This window comes from Kryptolebias marmoratus, linkage group LG1, assembly GCF_001649575.2.
Source record: "Kryptolebias marmoratus isolate JLee-2015 linkage group LG1, ASM164957v2, whole genome shotgun sequence".
Classification (NCBI taxonomy): domain Eukaryota; kingdom Metazoa; phylum Chordata; class Actinopteri; order Cyprinodontiformes; family Rivulidae; genus Kryptolebias; species Kryptolebias marmoratus.
The window spans coordinates 27,586,253-27,607,663 of record NC_051430.1 but is presented as its reverse complement, the minus strand read 5'-3'; the positions used below and the strand labels follow the sequence as shown (position 1 = coordinate 27,607,663).

General features: G+C 37.3%; 1 protein-coding gene across 2 annotated transcripts; it reads left to right on the top strand.

Moving 5' to 3' along the window:
* The first annotated feature begins 1,372 nt into the window (after positions 1-1,372).
* castor1 (cytosolic arginine sensor for mTORC1 subunit 1) lies at positions 1,373-19,863 on the top strand. Of its 2 annotated transcripts, XM_025010209.2 has the most exons (10): positions 1,373-1,733; positions 5,882-5,952; positions 9,447-9,640; positions 10,097-10,232; positions 10,378-10,461; positions 11,081-11,204; positions 12,196-12,312; positions 12,492-12,574; positions 13,174-13,268; positions 18,372-19,863. In XM_025010209.2, the coding sequence occupies exons 1-10, from the start codon at positions 1,621-1,623 to the stop codon at positions 18,441-18,443; spliced, it is 1,089 nt and encodes a 362-aa protein (XP_024865977.1). In that variant the 5' UTR covers positions 1,373-1,620; the 3' UTR covers positions 18,444-19,863. The 2 variants fall into 2 exon arrangements, with proteins under 2 accessions (XP_024865977.1, XP_017290192.1); XM_017434703.3 differs by lacking the exon at positions 10,378-10,461 and having other exon boundaries at positions 1,377-1,733.
* Positions 19,864-21,411: the final 1,548 nt, after the last annotated feature.

Here is a 21,411-nt window from a genome sequence, read left to right as displayed (position 1 = left end):
GCACCATTTTTCACACTGTTATATTTACAATCACATCAATTATTAATAAATGTTTTATCTACATTCATAAGCAGGTCTTCTAAGGACTGATCTTCCCTCCACTGTTGCCCACCATCCTGTCTGTGCTCCTGATGGGGGCAGAACATTTTATAACACACCAAAACTGATAGTATTACATTAAATAAATGGATTGCACTGGAAAGGATCATAAACATAACTTATTGAGTCAATAAACAAACCATTCACTTCCCTTATGCAAAATCAGCAGTGATGTTTGGTTGAATTTATTGCTGATCAATGTTTAAAAACACATTTACACTTTGACATGCAATCCCTAACTTCATTTATGGATATGGTTTATATTTGGAGGGGCTGTGTTGAACTTTTTAAAGTTAGAAAAATCAAATGGTGTTTTTCTTCTTAAACTGGTGAAGATGACTGTGATAATGGGTGTTTAAACTGCACTGTCCAAAGTGAAGTACAAAAATAAGATTAAAAAATAAAATAGTGACATCATAGTGTCACAAATAACACTTAAAAATGCCATGCCGCAACATGTTTTAAAAAAAAATATATATAGTATCATGCTGGAACAAGATTCTACGTAGAAAAGGATTAATAAACAATTTAAAACCCAGTTATTAATTATCTGTGACCATTTGAAAAACTACAAATAGTTATAAATCTTCAGAAAATAGTGAACATACATTTATTTGTACTCTTCAGTCTTGTTCACCTGGATTACTCTTTCTTTGTTATTAGCTAACCCTATATATAAAAAAAATAGATTACATAAATCAGAAAACTAGCGTACAAGTACTACAACTTACTACAAAAAGTATCTGATAATGTTTTATAAGTGTATACTTTTCATTTATAAAATGTTTACATTCCAAATGAAACCTAATTAAAAAGGGTAGTTTTGTAAAATAATAACTTACCCATTTTCAACCTTATTATAAATGATCACAAACTTTTGAAAATATAGCAACATGATAAAAGAAGTTTAAAAGAGTTTGATGGAAGAGCTTTAGTAAGTAAAACAACTTGAAATCAATTATTGAAAAATAGGATTTTATTTAAGACTCTTGAGAAAAACGCAAACAAATTACACTTACAAAAGAGAGAACTTTTTGTTTTAACCTTTTTATTTCATTATCAAAGTCAAACTGTCCCTTTGGAAACAAAAATGTTGCCCACCTTTGGACTAGCTTACAGATCCTCAAACGTTATTTCGAATTCTTAAACTTTAACTTTGAAAATCCAAACCGGAAAGGGTGTTTCTGCTCCGTCATTAAAACTTTATTGAAACCGGAAACATTAACACTGCGGAGCTGTAGCTTTAAGAGGAGGGGGCTCGTCGCTGGTGGACCGCCTCTTGTATTTGAATATACAGTAGTTGAGCTAGGCTGCCTCGGTCGGATGTTTTTCTCGTCTTATGAGCCGAGCACAGCCAGCGGGACCTGAGCTCTTTGTATCCTGTCGGTAATGCTCCTCACCCGGCTCTTTAAATTAGCATTTAAACGACATAGCACTTAGCTAGGAAGTCGTCTCTCCCGCCGCATGCACGAACAAACAGCCGACTGGAGGGACAGCTCTCGTTACCAAGAAGAATAAAATATGGACTTGCACATTTTGGACCACAGGCTTCGGGTCACCAGCATATCCAAAAATGGGCTGGTCAATTACACATACCCTCTTATAAAGCTGATATTTCTCCGAAACAGAACGAGGTGAGTAATCGAACCAGATGGGTCTGATAATCAAGTACGGATGTTCATTGACACGAGGCTGAAGTGGAGCCATTGTTGGGTTGTTTGTGCATGATCCTGCTCTGCAACACTCAGCTGTAAATGTAGCTTTAAATAATCCCTCATATGTGCCCATAAATCTCCTGTACATGTGGCTAAGGCGACACAGTTCCTTGTTCTATTTGCATGATGTGTTTGTGCAAACTGGATGCATTTGGCACCACTGGATAGGGCTTGAAAACACGTTTAATTTGACACCAAGATCTTCATGATAGAACAAAAAGCTACAGGAGTTCTAACAGTTATGGGATTTTTAGGATGTCAAAACGAGCACACCTGTCTCTGCTCGCCTGTTAAATCACTAGAAAGTTACAGTAAATACAGAAAGGACCATAAAGAACAACTTACTGAGTCAATAAACAAACCTTTCACTTCCCTAATGCAATATCGGGATTTGTTTTTGGTTGAATTTATTGCTGACCAGTGTTAAAAAAACAGCTGTTGGGCTTTTTGTATTTCACTGGGACTTTATCTCCAGCATGAATACTAGTTGGAATAATGAGAATCAGCATGGAAAAGTACCCAGACTTCCATTTGTCAACTAGTTGCTTACTTCCTTCTTGAGAGACAGCCAGGGCATCTTTTTTATTTTTTTTTTCCTTTTGCTCCAAAAAAAGCTGCTTGATTTCACTGAAGGTGCAAAAATGTTTTTCAACAACCAAAAATTAACCAATTTGATTAATCAGAGCATTTTTTTTATAATGAGTAAACTGGTAATGAGAATATAATATTCTTCATTAACAGACTCAATCTTTGTGGTGAGTAAAGGTTGATTACTAATATTTTATTAAAAATGAACTTATTAATATTATTCTAACCACTGAAAAAGCTTCTGAACATCCACCAAAGAACGTTTGCTGTCTCAGTCTTTAAAAATATGTAGAAATTATGTTCATTTTTGTGACTTTTTACATTGTTCAATAGAAATTCAGGACATTAAGGATCCAAAAACTGGGAATTTTCTAACCCAGATACATGATCTTAGTCTCAATTTTAAAGTTCCTTTAAAGCTCCTCCAATCAAAAGCATTTGTTTTACATAAACCTTATGGAATATTTTGTTAGCACACTTACTTCCAGAGTTGACAGCTTGCACACATCTATTGTAGGCATCACTTTGGGGTTTCCAGTTAATCCCTGGACGTCCTGCCTTTTTTATTTTTGTCTTGCTGTCCCACATGTGCATGGCAGCTCTCATGGTGACTTACATTAGAGGTGTAAACAAAAATCATAAACACCTCCTCTGCTTTTATTGCCTTTGTGCAACAACAAACATCTGACAGTGCAGCAGGTACAGCAGCACGTACCTTCATTAGCAACTGGAAGGGCAGTTCTTGTGAGCTGACAACAAAAGATATTTTAAGGATATAAATATTTCCAGTCATGTGCTTTATTGTATCAGTTCTGGCTCGGTAGCTCCTGCCAGTTCTCAGTGATGTCTTAAGCAGTAGGGTATGGTTTTGACATGTCTAATGATTTATGACCTCTTTCCAAACTACTGCACTGACTCTGCTAACTAGTTTCTTCATAACATGTGCTGTAGATGCAGATTAAATGTGTCAGGAAGGAACTGAGCAACACTTTAACTGAGTCATGTCTCTACATGTGATCTGTTTTTTCATGTTAAATGGGTGAGTCTACATTTTCAAGCCTTGTGTGTTTAGGAAATAACTGTATGACAAAGAAAAAAAACATTCAAGCTTCACTTCCTTGGGTCAATACTTTCTCTGTATTGTTGATTCTTTGGCATTACATCACCCTGCTGCACTGAGGAAGCTTGCCTTGCTTTTTTTTTTTGCTGTTCTTGTTCTGTAGTTGTTGTTTCTTCCCTTCAAATTGTTAGGTGATTCACAGGGATTGGGAGAGGTGGACGAAGTTGAGGGAAAACAAGTCTGATTTGGCCTAGATGGGTTTTATTCATCAACCCCATTTCAGGCCTCTCCTATTCATTAAAGAGCAGCTCTCTGCACACAGCGATTTGACAGCCGGTCTGAGGAGAATTTTAATGAGCTGATCACTTACAGCAGCAGTAGCTGCACTTTATTACAAAGACTTTTCTCCAACGTCCATTCCAGCTCGAGTTTTGGCCCTGATTGAGGTCTGATTTGGTTGGGAAGTTAATTCAGAGAATTATCTTAAATTTGCATACGATGGAAATGCTCCTCTTTTAATTCGTCCAAGTGGGGCAATGTTTGCTGGTATTAACTTTTTGAAGATGATTGAGGATGTAATAAGCTGTTATTTGGACTCAAAGCTTGGGATGAGGCCAGTATTCTGTTTGGCTTTCTGTGCTGTGGATCAGCCCTCAGGCCCCACATGGTTCTCCTTTCTTGTGTTCTGCTGTTAACTAACCAGAGAACGGACTGGAACAATGTGTCGGCTGAGCCAGAAACCCAGTTGGGAGTTTTCCTCTTGTCTGCTTCAGTGATCTAACTCTGAGTTTACGTGGAACTGCTCAGGTTGTGAAAAAAAACCTCTTGGAAGTTTTTCTTTTTTAATAATTACTGAAATTTTTTGTAAGTGTTGAAGCGAGCAGAGAACTTACTCGTCCTTTGATGATGGGGCTTGATGTAGCTTCAGGCTCATTCCTTACATTTCACATCAGTTTTCTCGTCCTCTTATCGTGTTTTCTCAGCTGGAACATCAGTTGACTCCCCCCCAAAGCACCACCAGCAGCCCTCCATCCGTTACTGTTGCTACCACCTGTTGTTTTGTTCGGTTGGATCAAAGTCCAGGGTCCCGTGTGCTCGGTTTTCATCTTCCCCACTTGGCTGCTCCCTCTCTACCTGCTGTTTCCTCGTCTCCTTTGCTTATTTTCTCTCTGCTTCAGAGGAAAGAGCTCATTTTTCCAGCCCATTACCAACAATGATCACTAGGACTGTGTTACAGAGAGCTGTGCAAACACATCACATTGAGGGGGAAAAAAAACATGATTTATGGAATGTTTATTTTCTCTAATGTTACAGAAATGTTCACATACTGACTTGATTAAGTTTATATATAAATAATCAGTCTAGGACGGGTAGTTATGTGGGGAAAAACCAAATGATAATAAAACATTTTAAGGTTTGAGATGTTTTAAATAAACAAAAACTTTTGGTGGCCTCTTTCTAAAATGAACAGACCACAAATCCTCTTTGTTACTCTGACCTAATGACACAGGGAGTTTATTCTGTATTTTGAAATAAACTGATGCTTCTTCTCTGTCTTATCTGTGCTTTGCAAACAGGAAACCAAAAACTCACTGTTGTTTGACAGCAAAAAGTCAACAGGTTGCTAACGTTTTGCAAGTCTGCTGATTGACGTGGGACACCTGCAGGAAGCTGCAGGCTGAGGAAGGTGAAAGGTCAACAGGAAATGAGAGGGCTTCTAGAGCACAGCGGGCAGTTACAGTTACAGATGTCGTCTCAATGATGGGGCGATCTCAGTTTATGGCAGGGATGTCTCTGTGCTGAGTCAGGGGTTTGGCTGTTTGGCTCAGGTTTTTGCTCTAACGTCGTGCACCGACTGAGACAAAATGAGGAAGGTGTCTACTCAGGCAGATGCAATGAAACAGGAAAATACTCCATTTCCTTTAAAAGAAATATCAGCACTGAAGCCATTCTTTGTGTTCAAACACAAACTGAAAATTCTCTTTCCCTGCATTTCTGATACAGTCCTGACAGAGTAAGAAGCCTGAACTCGGATTAGCATTAAACAAACTGGTTTAACACTGTTTTATTCTTAAATAATTACATTTATCTTATCTTCAGTTCAGCCATAGATGGATGGTAGTAAACATTCTTTTAAGAACACACAGAAACTCGCAGAACATCCCGTTTAAAAATGTTTTCTTGAATTTCTTTGACTAAAGTGTTCAGTAACCAAAGCATCTGTCCGGTTCTCTTGTATTTGCAGTCGGCAAATAAGTTTCTAAAAGATGATTGTGATCTTTTAGATTGGCATAACTAAAAAAACTCAACAGTCATCCCTGTACCATAAATACATCTTAAAGAACCTTCTGTTTACTGGAGTCACAATAAATACTTGTACAAGACCTTTAATGGCATTTTTTTGTTGTTGTTGTTTCAGGTGCAAGTTTTTTAGCCTGACAGAAACACCAGAAAACTACACGGTCGTCCTCGACGAGGAAGGATTCAAAGGTGAACATACTACTTTTTATGCTTTAACCAGACAGGAGTTTGTTCTGATGCTGAAATACCATCTGTATGCAAGATGTGCTATTGCTTTTCTTTTTTTTTTTTTTTTCAACAAATTGACATTTTAAATGGGGCACATTATGTCACAAGGGGCTGCAAACATGATCAAACTGATGATAGGCAGCCAAAAAAAAAAAGAAAGTGTGGTTTTAATCAGAGCTAAAGCACAAACATCACATTAAAATGACATTTTCAACTGTTGCTCAGTGGATATTTTAGGAATGTTTTGAACAAGCTGTGAACTGGGTCACTAGATAGCAGTGTGTTGTTTCACCTCTTCGCTGTTCCTTCCTTCCTCGTTTCTTCTCAGAGACTTCACGTTATGTGGGATGGAAGTAGACCACCACATCATTCAGAAACAATAGCTGCACGGGATGCAATAAGTAAAACAAATTAATGTGGTTTGACACCAGAGCAGCACTTAGTGTCATCTCTAAAAAAAAAAAAAAACCTTGATGATCCAATAATTTCTTAGGTTAAATAAGATACAACTTGTATTTTTGATTAAACTGCCTCTTTGTCTTTCTGAGACAATCAGTGGAGGAAAAAAAGCTTGACTCTTTCTGGTTACTTCTTGTTCTTTTAATGCATTTTCCAACAGTCCATTGTGGCTGAGAGAAAACTCCATTAGTGACTGCCTCCCTGCAGGAAAAGACTCAGGAGTCGAAGGTAAATCATAGCAGAGACAGTGAGGTTCAAGTTCACTTTTTATCAACTTTACCAAGTTCTTCTTTGAGCCCCTTTCAGTATTTAGTCTCCTGAATGTTCAGTTTTCTGAATGACAGCACTTTTGGGACGTAATTAGTGAAACAGTGTTCTGCTTAGATTAACAGTTTTTTTTTGTCTTGTTTTGTATCCTTATTTTGCTGGTACCGCCTTGTCCTCTTACACAGATGCAGATGTTAAAGGCATGCATTGGCTCTGGGTTTTTCTTGCTCTGAGTGCCTTTTTTAAGGGTCTTAAGCTCTGGTGTACTGCGAAGCCACAAGTGGATGTTTGTGACAATTTATGCCAACCACAACAGAGGCCTTTTGAAGGGGAAGAGGAAAAAGACAAGTAGTTGCTGGAGGAAACGCCATTTGTCAGCTTGCTGCATTTATGGTTGACCAATAAATGCAATTTGAAGCAAAAAGTTGACATTTTGTTGCCCTTAAAGTATTCCCATTGTGTAGGAAACGGAGTATATTGACAGACCTGTTGATGTTTATGTTATGTATAACATTTAACCTTGCTGTGTTGTTTTGTTGTTTTTAAATAGTTTTATGTCATTAAAGGCCCATCTGGGGACGTGCATTGCAAATTAGCTAAGGCTATAAATGTTATAGTGTTAAGTATTTGTTCATGCTTACCACTTGTCCCCACTCAAATAAGCAAGAAAGAAGAAATATGATATTAATCTGTTAGGTCAGATTTTTACTGGACTCAGCTGATCAATAATGAGTCATGAGCCCGAATGAAAAGGACCTCGATGGACCCATGGGCACCTTTAGTATTCAGCTGGGTGATAATTGGTGCTACTCAGAACATTTTGTGGCACTTTTACCAACTTCAAAAAGCAGATGAATATCATACAGTGAAGCATAGTTTCTTCTTTTGAGTATTTAGAGGTGTGATCTGTCCTAAAGTTCTTACATCTTATAAAAGGCTTTGTGTTAAAACAGGTTACTGGGAAATTCTTTTGTTTCTTTTACATCCTGAGCAAAGATGTTTCCAGAGTAGCAGGTACTCTGATCTTAAACATCCAGCTCCAGAAACTCAACATTACAGTCAGAGGAATAAAGTTTTCTTGACTTTCCTGGCCTCATTTTTACCACCCAGGTTAAGTTTGTGAGAATATCGGGGCTCTGATATCAAGTTCCTCTTTACATCGGTGTTTCATGTGGTCATCTGAACACCGACCCTTCTGAGGTAGATGTATTGTGTACTCATGGTGCTTTGTGATTACAGCAGGGGTCTTTCAGTGCTCCACCCTGAAAGAGAAGGCTGTGGGTTGGAACTTATTAGTGTGTTTGTTAGATGAGTGGTAACAACAGGAAATGATCATCTCAGCTTGTCTCATGAATTAAAGCCTCAGGAAGACAGATGTAGTATGGGTAACATAAAGTTTTATTGCAGTGTCAGCATTAAACGCCTCACTGCAAACTGTCTTATAAACTTTCATTGTGGCTGTTGTTGAATGGGAGCCTCCACAACAAGCCCTTACCCTTATTATAAAGTTTCTGAGTTATCTGGTAGTTTATTTGAACATGTCAGTGGAGATATTTGTTTTACTGATAACGTTTTCTTTTTTCCAAACGGTGTCACTTACCTGTTGATGCTCTAATTATGTATTTCATTTGGAAACATACTAATTTATGTAGGCTATTGTTTGTTAAAGTTTAGGCATCAAATTAGAATATTATGACACCAGAAGTGTTTAAAATGGTCGTTGCATTTTGCTCTTCATCCTGTTTAAACAGTTTTTAATCTGCTCATGCTGAAGTCAGGAGATCTCTTTTCTTATTTTTACGCACTAGGTTTATTTTTGAAAAAGACGTTTTCTAGGATTGTAAAGAAATGGACATAAACTAACAAATGCATTATTCAGAGAGTCAAACATTTTATCCCAGTTAGGTCCAGTGAAGCTTTTCGAGGTGGGACAGATTTAAAATAAAAATAATTTCTGATTAAATATTGACATGAATCAGCAACACTTTATCTGCAACATGACACAATGCAGCCCAGGAACACATTTTACTGACTGCCCTCCCTGTTCATCCCTAATGTTTGTCTCGAATTTAAGGTCTTTGACACAAAGTTGATATCCAGTACATCACGAGCAGCCTTCGTCCTTTTGGTGTTTCCTGGAGCTTTTTAGTTTGGGTTTTATTATTGTGTCAGTTCAAAATGTGTATAAAAAGCAAAGAATTGGTCGGTAAAATGATCACTCTGATTGAGCTCTAACTTTACTGTTTACTGATTGTGTTACTTTGTGATGTACAAAGTTTCCAAATGTTAATATGACTAACATGTACAGTAGGATGCTTTATCAATTATTCATAAAATGGGTGTGCAAAGTCTTTTTGAGAGGAGTGGAAATCTAACCCTCCCACTTGAGAAAGGGTCTGTTAGTTGCATTTTACAGGCTATTTTACAAAATGGACGTTTCTCTCTGTTAAATAAGATCTAAGTAGAGCTTTTTTATAAAGTCAGCACAATCTGGTTACTTTTTGAAGCTAAATGTGTCGCCCCCTGCTGGCCATAGAATAGAATGCCGATGTAAGGCAATTCTCAATTGCTTTTATTTTTGAGATGGGATTGTGTTCATATTTTTATACAATATAAGATAAAACACATTCAAATCATTGTATTTCATTGTGCAGGGAGGGAAACAGCATAAAAACCTACTGTTTGTGGTCAGACTTCTCCAACCTTTTTGTTTTCCTGACACTTCTCAGAGCTGCAGCCCTCAGAGCACCTCCAGGTTGAAAGCTCCATCTGGCTGCCACTCAACGTGGTCTCCAACGGCAACGTCTCCAGCAGCTTGCAGGCTGTCGGCGTGACCAAGATTGCCAAGTCGGTCATCGGCCCCCTCGCCCAGCAGCATGTCTCGGTCTTCATGCTGTCCACTTATCAGACTGACTTCATCCTGGTGAGTACCATCGACTCCACTCTGTTCCCCTCCAATCAAATCAGCACCTGGCAAAATAAAAATAAAACATTCTCATGTTGTCACTATAAAATGAAACACCTCTTGTCTTTTAATCTTGTGGTGAAACTTTTACTTCTTGGTGTCTGTCAGAAAGAAAAAACCCAGTGTTTGCATTTTGCCTGCTTGTCAATTTTGGTAATAAATTAATTCCTGACAGAGCTGAAACCACTAAAAACGTTAGTTGATGAGTTACGTCAGTTAAGTAGTCAGACACGCATTTGTGTCAGCAAGTAGTTTCATATTAATAGTTGCTGCGTGACAGCCAGTATTGTAAGTTTAATTAACATGACATTTAAAGTCATACATACTCACATTACAAAGGGAATAAAGGTGCGGACATTATTTTGCATTGCTTTAAACTCTTATCTTTCACATTTACTTTTTGTTTTGGTGCAGGTGAGAGAAAAAGACCTGTCTGTGGTCATCAGCACTCTGGAGGAGGAGTTCAACATTTACAAGGAGGTGGAAGGAGAGTCGGTCCCTGTGCGCAGTCAGGACGTTTCCAACGGCCTCCAGAAGAACGGCAAAGAAGGTGCACTTCAGAATTTGAGTTTTAGCTGAAATTCTATCAACTGCTGATCAAGCTTGCCTTAGAAGATGGAGTGAATATCCTTTAGCCCCAATCATCCATCATTGTGTCTGCAAGACAGCTTAGTGATTCTTCCCTCTCTTCCCAGGCAAGAGAGGATACAGAATCCCTCCATCGAACTCTCGGTCTGCCCTGAAGTCTTTTCCCATTGGCACCAACTTTTGCATTTTTTGTTAAGTATGGGGCCTTGAGACATTGCTGCAGGCATCTTTAACCTGTTGACTAAAAGAAAAAAAGGAACAACTTAATGAATAATTCTCTGATGTGGTGAAAACGTAATTGTCAAACAGAAACTCTGTTTTAAAGGGTATTTCATCTTAAATGACTTGATCTCCACATCTCTACAAACGACAGACCTGGGCTGAGTTCGCTTTCTATTTAAAACGTGACGCAGCAGTTGAGCTGGTCTGGGTTGCATCAGCCTGATGTTCAGAACATGATGTGCAGTGAGCTCACAACATCCTGAAAAACATCTCACACAATCTTTCAGTACTGTGCATTTCAAATAGTGTTGCTTTTTGTCACCATCTGAAACTGAGATATAGTTTTGATTGAATATGTAAAACTAGTATGGGAACTTTAACCAACCAGCTGTACATTTTTAACTTTTAGCTTCTGTTTAAACAACATAAGTTATTTAAAGCATTTCTGACATGATTTTACTTTAACAAAGTTCCTAAGAGAGTTTTCTATCTGTTGCTCACAGAAAAACAAAAGAACAGTCTGATTTTAAAGCATGTTGTAAATTGTGACTGTGTTTAATTGTTTTGATGTGCTTTTTGTTCCTCCAGCCATCCAGCCTACAGTCCACCCGGTGCTGATCCCCCAGAACCAGTTCTGTGTCATGTCTCTGGACCCAGACACGCTGCCGTCCATCGCCACCACGCTCATCGATGTCCTCTTTTACTCCAACAGGTGAGACAGCTGCAGTCCCTCTCTGTAACACAAGGCTGCAGCACAGACTCGCTCAGCAACCCACCCCGCTTTCATACACTGAATAAGTTTACACTGATGTAAAATTAAAATATGTATTTGATGGAATATTGTAGCTTTACACAGATAGTATTTACAGTAAATATTTAACAAACAGCCCAATATATTGCAAAATAGTTTTAAAAATATAAAACTTATTTTCACTGGCGGCTGGTGGTGATATCTGTAGGATGGGCTAATAGATTTATCTTTTATTAAAGAGAAGCTCACTCTGACGACTTTCTGGGATGTAAAAAGGATAATAACCACCTCGGTAAAGATTTGTTAGCTACACATGCTGTTAGCGAGTCCTTTCACTGAAACCAGGTCACAGAAGAAACTTCGGTTTTGCTGCTTGACTTCCAACCTCTTGACTTCCTATTTTTCCTCCAAAGACATTAAGGATTAAGGAAAATAGGTGAGAAATTAAATAAAAGAATAAATAAATAAAATAATCCACCTCATTTATGTTTATCTTGCTTGCCATCATACTCCACGCCCACAAACAATCGCGCTCGAGGCACGTTACTGTCCGTCCGCCCTCATTGGCTGAAGCCTGAGGCCTTGGACTGACCCTGGGCTGAACTAAATTAGTCCAAATGAGCAGCAAACCGAGGGGCTGGACAAGACAGCTGTCAATCATTTTGTGCCACAAAAGACATTAAATGAACGTGGCTGTAAAAAGTTAGCCCTGTGGAAGGACACCGGGGGACTGTTTGGCAACAGTTTTGTTGTAAATTTCACAAAATGTGATACAATATTTTTAATTTTAATTGAATTCAGATTAGCTTTGTAGAGGTTTAGTAGAGTGCTGCATGGATGTGGATGAATGGGGCCTGGTTGGCTAAAAAGACGCTATATAATTTACCATTTAAAAAATATTCTGGTGCTTTGTGTGTCTACTGTCACCCTGAAGAAGTGTTTTTGTGTTCAGTCCAAAGGAAGACAACCAGTCGTCTCCAAACCAGGATTTGGACTGTATTAAATTCTTCTCCTTCTCCCTCATCGATGGATACATCTCATTGGTGATGGACACTGAGGCTCAGAGACAGTAAGGACTGAATTCACTGACGGACCATCTCCTGCATATGTACAGTTCGTTTTTTCTGCTGCTGAAAACCTGCAGCGTCATGCAGCCGTTGCAGGAGTCACAGTGGCGTTCCTGTTATGGTGCGAGGCATGTTTGAAATATGCTGCAGGGCTGAAATAAAATCTGTGCGTTTGTTCCAGGTTTCCTGCTGATCTTCTGTTCACCAGCTCCTCCGGGGAGCTGTGGAGGATGGTTCGTATAGGAGGGCAGCCGCTGGGTTTTGGTAAGGCCACTTGGCTTTGAGACACCTTTTTTTGAGATTGCTTCATAGCTCAGCTGAAAAGAGTTCTCACTTCAACGGGCCTGGATCTGAGTCAGACCTGTGAACACCCTTACACAATATTTACTCCCCCTTTTTTTCATCATCATGGTCTTTCATCCCAGCTGTCACTATTATTGGCTAATAAGTTGGTCCCTTTGTCATCATCTGGAGATGTCTTACAAACATATTTACCTCAACATAACTTCATTTAAAAAGCATTTTTAAAGAAAATGACACGTTTCAAGATGTTTTATGAAACAAAAAATATATATTTAGAAGTCATATACAAGAAAATGAAACAAATACACGGGACTAAAAGAGTAACCTCGTAACTCGTGCACCCAGCCTGTTTTGAGCATTTCCATGCTCTCTCTGTGAAACAACCTGAATAATAAAAATAAAATGTGTTTCTATTTGAAGTCTAGTTTAATCACTATGCTTGTCGATTTAAAAACAGTGAAATGCAAAATGTTTCTGTTGTTATCTTGTATTTAATGCATTCCCTTCCTCTGTGTTGTTGCATACAAACCGACTCTGATGGGATTCCCTCCGTGTTTCAGATGAGTGTGGCATCGTGGCCCAGATCTCTCAGCCTCTCGCTGACGGCGACATCTCAGCCTATTACATCAGCACCTTCAGCTTCGACCACGCTCTGGTGAGTCAAACAAGTTGGCATTGAGTTAGCACGCACGTTGCTATGGAAACTCATTTGTTTTGTGAGTCAGGTTGTTTTCCAGTTTGCTCAGAATTTTTATAAATACTACATGATGCTCTGTGTCCCAGTGCTGAAGATCTGTAAGAGCATTCCACGCAGCCTTAATCATCATACTGATGAAAGATGATGCAACAACATTTTTTGGTAAAAATAACCCAGTCTTGTGAGCCTGGAGACAAATATTTGTGACTCATGTAGTTTGAAACAGCAAAAGATTATTTTCTTTTAATCCTTTTAGTTTATTATTGTTAGTGATTAGTCAAGGCAAAGGAAATGTAGAAGCCAAAAACTTCCTGTTTTCCATTTCTAGGTTTTTAATAGACATAATGAAAATATCATCTATTAATTCAACTTCAACAGTTGTCATGTTATGACATGTTGTATTATTGATTAGTGGGCAAAAAAGGAAATAAATGAAAGGTCGCCTGCTGCCTTTCATGCCACAGTTACAAACTTATAGCCTTTTTAGTCAAACCTTGTAAATGACGTTAAGCAGGATCTCATGCAATATTGTGAGATCTTGCGAGATGTGGTAGCATCACTACTACTACTGTTGCTACTGCTACTACTACTACTACTACTACTACTACTACCACAGCAAAATCAGCTCAGTGTCTGTGCTCTGAGGCTGTGTTGGGTATGATGACCAGCTACTACTACACCATAATTCAGCTCCATATCTGTAAAATTTACTGAGTTTTTTTTTTAAATTTTTGTGTTTGGTCAGGTTGCTTAGCTGTGGTGGCCATCTTGAATGGGGCTGACTCTAAAAGTCATCCAATGATAACTTTGAGAGTTTCATTAAAATCTGTCCTCTGGTTGATGAGATGTTTTACTAATGCTACAGACAAAGGAACACACACACACGGGTAAAAACATTATCGCCGCTTCGCCTTCAGCAGCAGCTGATCATCTGTGTGCAAAATAACTAAGCATCTCTCGTCAGCTTCTGTTTAATCCTCAGCAGGTGTCAGCACCTCGAGAAAAGCAGAAGTTTGAACAGTTTACGGTTCCTGAGTTCCTTTAAAAATGTGCATGAAGATGTTCCAAGAACAATTTATGACGTGAACGTCACACCAGATACTGATTTGATTTAGATGGCCTTCTGTTTATTAACTGTTAACTTAATAAAACTTTAAGTCTTAAACTAAGTGGGATTCTACAAGCCACGGAATCATGAGGTGTACTTAGTTTTTCCACACACTTATCTATTTGTCTTGGCCTTATTCATTCTACCATTTTCCAGTTGTCTCATTTTAAAATGTAGTAATTTGAACGTAGTTCACACCTTGAGCTCCCACCTGAAGTTCCCCATGTGTGGTTTCCTGATGTCACTGGGATCAATTACCTTCTCATTGTTCACACAGATTAGTTTGAGTAAGTTTGTGTGGTCACATTAAATGGAACTTCTGCCAACTGTATTATTAGGAAACTTTTTCAAAAAAATGTAGTTGTTTGCATAATTACCTTAAAACGAATCAAACCTGTCAGAAAACACAGCGTACATGTTTAACAAATAAATGCTTGGAGTTTCTCCGTGCCGAAACGAATGGAAAACAGACAAATGAACCTGTAATCAGCCCTCTTTCTGACACGTTATCTTTAATTTTCCACTAATAGTGACTAATATGATTTAAAACTAAACCCTAAAAGCAACAGAACAACAAAAATTATTTAAAGCCTTTTGAAACGGAAACCTCAGACCATTCAAGATCATTATCTGTATTTTTGTAGAAAAACACTTCAGTATATGTAAATGGAAATTTCTAGCCAACCATGCCACTCAGAGAGCTTTACAACACAGTCTGCCCTCATTTACCTGAATCTAAATAAATCATTCTACAGAGTCTAACAGGATCTTTTACGCACACATTGGCCACATCAGAGGCAATTAGGTGGAATCAAACCTCCAGCTATCTCATTAGAAGACAACTTCTCTAACCACATCCCCCCCAAATATGTCCTTTTGTTAAAATACACACTTTCATTCCTCAGCAATTTGAGGTCTGATGTCTTCTCGGAAAGGGTTGAGGCGTTGCGATATTTGGACCACCTGCCTTACTGCATTACACCTGCTTAACTGGTGCCTTACTAGTTACCATTTAATAACCTCTACTGTTTGTTTATTAGTATAATGGTGTTTCCTATATTAAGTTAGTCTGTTTGGTGCACTGATGAAGTCAATCTTCAGTTTTTTGTGTGACATAATTTTACAGGGTTCATAGAAACTGGGCTGGTTACTCAGCAAAGTCACCAAATTAAGTAAAACCACAAAGAAAATCCTGACAAAAATTAAACTTGAACCTGGTGATCTTGACTCTTAGGTTATTTTAAGTGCATTTGTATATCCTTTTCATGGGTCACCCTCCAAACATTTCAAAGATGAGTATTTCACTCCTTTCCATACCTTCTCAGTGACTCACTGCGTTGCACGACAAACTCATTATCGTTATGTTACAACCTAGTAAACCACAAACTGGCCTAATAGTTAGGTCAATGAGTTATGAGTTAGGGAAAAAAAGAAGAAAAACTAGTTGTGACACAGCAGGGGATTCTACTTTTACACTTCTGAGAAATTCACCAAAAATACTTATTAATCTGATTAAAGCATCTCTTCATTGCCCATAGTTGAAAATTCTGGGGGGGAGGGGAGAGATTTGAACTAAAAGTTGAAAAAAAAAAAAGACACTCTGGGGATAAAAGTTTGCAGGCATCAAACTCTGTTAAATTTAAAAGGTAGCGTTGTATATACACATTATTTTATCATTCAGTACGCCCCAGACTTTGTCCCCTTTCTGTATCCTGATGAATGCATTTTTGGTTTTGTGGATCATGGTTTGGTTTTGCACCGGGCATTTTTTAATAAGGAGTGGAGAAAGCAAAAGTGATAAGAAAGTCCCTTAGCTAAAATAAAGAAAACGAGGATATTGCTAAATCTGAATACATAAATTTCATTATGAATCATAAAGAAAAAGTTCAAATGGGAGAACGGCTCTAACTCAGAACTAATCACAATCACATTATCTTTATTCAAGGGAAGCCTGGAACACACAGGTGAAGAATTACTCTTGGTTTTTACGGTTTTTACAAATTTGTCATCCAGCTCCTGTTTTAACCTGTTTATTTTTTAATCTTTTTATTGGAGTATATTTGTTTTTTTATTTGTTGTAGTAGATAAGAGAGATACAGGAGTTAGACACGTTGTTTTATCAGGACAATAAAGTCTAAAAAAAAAAAAAAACCCAAAGACAGATGCGTAGTGAAATGGAAGCATAGTTGTGCAGAGGACCAAAGGTGACATAATTAAAAATAAAAGCAAAAATATATAGAAGTCTCAAAAAATAAATTAACAAGCTTAAAATGCACCAATTAATTTAAAAACAAAGAACTTTACCCCATGTTTTATAATTTAATTGATATCCTTATTTATTTTTTTCAGTTTAGTTACAACAAATTATATTTTTAAGCACATATTTTAAATTCTGCTGTTTTTTTTTTTTTAAATATATGTATATTGTTTTTCCTTTTCCTTTTAGACACATTTTTGTCTCTTAAATTTATTTATTTTCCGTCTCGTCATTTTACTTTACCGTCTGCATTTCTGCCTTATTCTGTAAAAAGGTGGGCGGCCCTTCTTGGTCCAGCTCCTCTTCTATTGGTCAATAAACAGGAAGGAGCAGGATCCATGTGCAGATCAGTTGTCCATTCCTGCACTTTTGACCGTTTTAGAAGAAGGACTCATTTCAGAGGAAGTGAAGTCCTAGCAGGGATGTCTCCGACGGTTGCAGAAGAGTTCAGGCATGTTGCTATCTTAGCTGACAGCAACACAGTCAGTGATGACTGTTTATTGTTGCCAGAGCGCAGAGGAGGCGCGCTTTAATACCGCTCACACCCGATCAGTTTCACTACTGTGGCTCCCAAAAATGATATTTTTTTTGTTCTTTGTTTTTGAAAAAATAAATAAGAATGTCAAATAAATTATGAAACATGGGGTAAAGTTCTCCGTTCTTAAATTAATTGGTGCATTTTAAGCATATTATTTTACTTATTTGGCCTTTTAATAATTTATTGAGCCTTTTATATGTTTCTGCTTTTAATTTTAATTATGTCAGTTTTGGTCTTCCATATAGTTCAGCAATCATCCGTGTTTATTTCTTGAATTGCTAATGAATATTTAACTTTTTCTAAATATGTAATTTTTAGCAAATTGAATCCTTTTCTTGAGTTTATTGTTCAGCTTTTAGTTTTAGTTTGAGTTTACTTTGAAAATCATTATAATTGTTTCCATTTGCTGTACACATTTCCTTTCACTGATAAAACTACGTTTCACTATCAGATTGTAGATAAAATAAAATAAAACAGGAGTGGATTCCAAATTCTTAATAATTACAGACACAGATACGTCGTCGATATCTCATCAAAACATCTGATTGATTTGTCAAGAGAAATAAAGCATTAAGGACAGTTGTCTCATGATATCTACATGCCTTTAGTATGTGATAAAGTAAACAAAAAAATATATATATTTTTGCAAAGATCTGCTAAACTAGTAGACAGATTTGTTGGTAACCCTAAAGAGACTAATAATTTTTGGATTAGAATCATGTTTCCAACGAAGTGCTTGACTTTAATTAGTATTACAGGAACCTTCAAGCTTTTCAGCAGCGATTCAGTCTGTTTAAGGGGAGCAGAGAGCCAGAGGGTCGGTTGTTATGGTTGTTCACCACACTGAACATGGAGCAGAGAGCTGTCTAAAGATTATAGTTATCGTCAAGATACGCCACTTTCTGATTGCATCAGCTGTCGCATTTTGAATTATGATGGGCTCCATGGAAGAAGGCCCAGGACGGCTCCACATGAACAGAAAAAACACAAAAAGTCTGGACAGGAATTCACCAAACTCCATGTTCACACGCTCCAAAGTTTCTGGGACTGATGAGATGAAACTGGAATCTTTAGGCTCCAGTCACATCAGCTTTGTTATTTACTGTGAATTCTGTTTATCGAAAATCTAATAAGAGTGATCTGACGTTTCTTCAACAGGTCCCGGAGGAGGACATCGTGAGCGTGACGGACATGCTCCAGCAGCAGAGGAAGGAAGCAGCCAGCAGCTGATTCTGAGCTGGATGAGCCCGGCTCCATGTTCAGGTTTTCTGGGACAGAGGTAGCAGGCTAGCAGGAAGAGAGGCGAACTCTGTGCCTAGTTTAGCTCTGCTTTGCCAACAGTATTAACCACTACAGGTCTGCCATGAACACCAGACGCTCTTCTCTGAGGTGTGTGTTCACAGTTTGTCTGTGAGGCTTCCTGTCTTACATATTCGAGACCCCCCTGAGGGCCCTACAAGCACACACATATGCATTTCATTGTGTGATTATTTTTATACCCATATCAAGACAATAAATGCACTTACCCATTCAGATTAACAAGTAGGACTTCATGTATTATAAACTTTTTTTTCTTATGCTGGAGTTAAGAATTAACAGCGATGTATAACATTAAAATAGTTTATTTTTATTTTTGCTCATTTCAGGTTGCCATAAAATACTCATGTTGAGTCCTAAAAAAATAAAAATTACAACTTTTGTCTTCCAATAATGTTCGTATCATAAAATGTGGCCTTAAACAATGAGACAAATGCTGGGATTTGATTTTAATTGAGAAAGCTTACAACTGCTCCCCCCTTTTACCATATTATATTGTATACCTGGTTTTATTTTGTGTAATCCAGCGCCCATCTCATGTTTTATTTATAATAAAATCAAATCAGCACTTTGACCTTTGGGGGGTCTGAATGCAGCTGTAAGCATTGCAGATGAAAAAAAATAATAATAAAACAAAAAAATCTAAAACTTAAGTTAACAAATTTCATGTTTTGTCTTGTTGCCACATTCCTGCAACAAGATCTGAAACAACAGTGACATTTCAAATAATTCAGCTGATACTTTTTACATTAATCCAGTCATTTCCTGGAAAATTATGATTGGGAGCGTGGGTTGTAGTGAGGTGTCATAACATGCCCTCCTCGTCTTCCCCAGCTGCTTTGTATTTTAAACAAATGTAAACACGCGACAACAAGGAGGACTCCCCAGTTGTTTCATAAGACTTTTTGAAAAATGACAGCGTTTTTCCTCATTATTAAGCAGACACTCCTACGGTGTGTAGACAACAGCTGGTGCTCTTTAGTTTTAATTCCAGGCTGACTTATGTGAGAGCTTTAATTTTTCACTAAATTTGATTTCAAAGAAATATGAAGACTTATTTTTTAACATCAGAGATCACTTGATTTTGTTTGAAAAGGATGTGCAGATTAAAACTTTTCTTTTTGTGGAAAGGTCAGCATTTTGGTTTTTAACGCATCGCATTATCTGAGGTCAATAGCACTATTTCTTAGTTTTTGCCGTTTGCACAAGAAACCTTCACTTCACTTAAATGTTTTCTTTGTTACAACTGCATTTTATACAATTTAAAGTATTATTTGAACACTTGTGATTTTTGTGCTGCTTCATTAAATAAAAAAAATTGAAAGAAAAGTTACTTTTTGTGGAATGAGCAATTTCTTAAGTAAAATGGTTCATAATACTGACCGACAGAAACCTGTCATTTATCATGCGATTCAGCTGGATTAGTCAGTTATTAATTGCTTTAAAAAAAACTTCCATTTCACCAACTCCAGAAAGTCTTGCAACCATATTCTCATTAATGCAATCTCTTTAGTTTAAAACCTGTGATACAAAATATATTTTTATTTAAAGATAAAGATTTTGATAACTTTGACATCAGAGCTCAAATTGGTGATAAAATATGATAATCAAGAGGCATGGTCTGGGTAGAAGTAAGCCCTCATCAAACATGATCAGACGGAAAAACAAGGAAATCAAATGTTGCTACTTTCATATTTCATATAGAAACTCAAGACTATAATAAAAGGTCACCTGTATGAAAATTAATGCAACGGACTAAAAATGATTCAAAGAGAATCATAGAGGAGGAAAAAAAAAAAGTAACCAGAAAACGTCCTTGTGGTACACCAAGAAATGAGCCCCATGATCTGAACATGTGGTAGCTTTAGAAAAAGTAAGTTGTTTAAAAAGAGGAACCAGACTGTTGTGATCTTTTAAAGGAATCTTGAGCAGTATACCTGAAGATATCTCAACCAAAGAGAAAGTGGAAAAAAAATATATTGTTCAAGAATACTTTAAAAGACTGTGAGAAAATCTGACTTTTTGGAAAAACAACAAGGGATTGCTCAAGACTTTTGCATAGTACCAACACGTTTCCTCCCATCCTGACACTCAGTGAATGGTTGAAGTTTTCACAAAATACAAAAAAACATTCACTACCAAAAGCTGTTGTAATAGAAGAAATTGAATATCTGTATTTTTACTCGCTTCTCTTACACAAGTTTTAAAATAACTCAGCGGAACTGTGTCATGGGCGAGGTGTGTCAAAGGGGTGGGTGTAGATGACACTACAATCGGTATATAAATGCACATATTCACACCAAAGTTATACCTTACGATAACCAAGCACTCGTCACGATGGACTGTGGACTCCGTGGACAGCTGAAGAACTCTGGTAAGACTTTTCTTTAAAGAATGGATCTGTTATTTATAATGTCTTTATACTTACTCTGTCATGTTTCCTCCAGTAAGTAGGACCATCAAGATTTTAGTCCCTAAACAAATTTTTGTTAAAGTAAAGCTTTATTGCTGGTGAGTTTAGGTCTCTAGATCGATTACATGATTGTGTCATCATTTTATCTCTTCACTAGTATTTTATCTCTTGGGAGATCTCGGTCTTTTAGCAGCCATTTTGACACTCCTATATTCTGTAATTTACTTTGCTTTTGTAATAGCTTCATTTTGTTGTAAGTTTTTGGGCTCTTTGTTGTAATTTTGACTTTTTTTGTATTATTTTCCTACATTTTGTGACCCTTTTTATTTCAGTATCTTATTTTTGTTTTTGTAAATTTAAAATTTTCAGGCTATTTTTTTTTTTGGTTTATTTCACACTTTTATAGATATTTTAAACAGTCTTTTCTGTTTTTATGAGGAGTGTTTTCTTTGTTTGGGGTGAGTAAAT

Excerpts from the sequence above, each read along its gene's own strand:
- castor1 (XM_025010209.2), top strand. The coding sequence starts at position 1,621 with ATGGACTTGCACATTTTGGACCACAGGCTTCGGGTCACCAGCATATCC. Across the intron at positions 9,641-10,096 it reads ATCAGACTGACTTCATCCTG|GTGAGAGAAAAAGACCTGTC; the intron begins GTGAGTACCATC and ends GTTTTGGTGCAG. Across the intron at positions 13,269-18,371 it reads TCAGCTTCGACCACGCTCTG|GTCCCGGAGGAGGACATCGT; the intron begins GTGAGTCAAACA and ends TTTCTTCAACAG.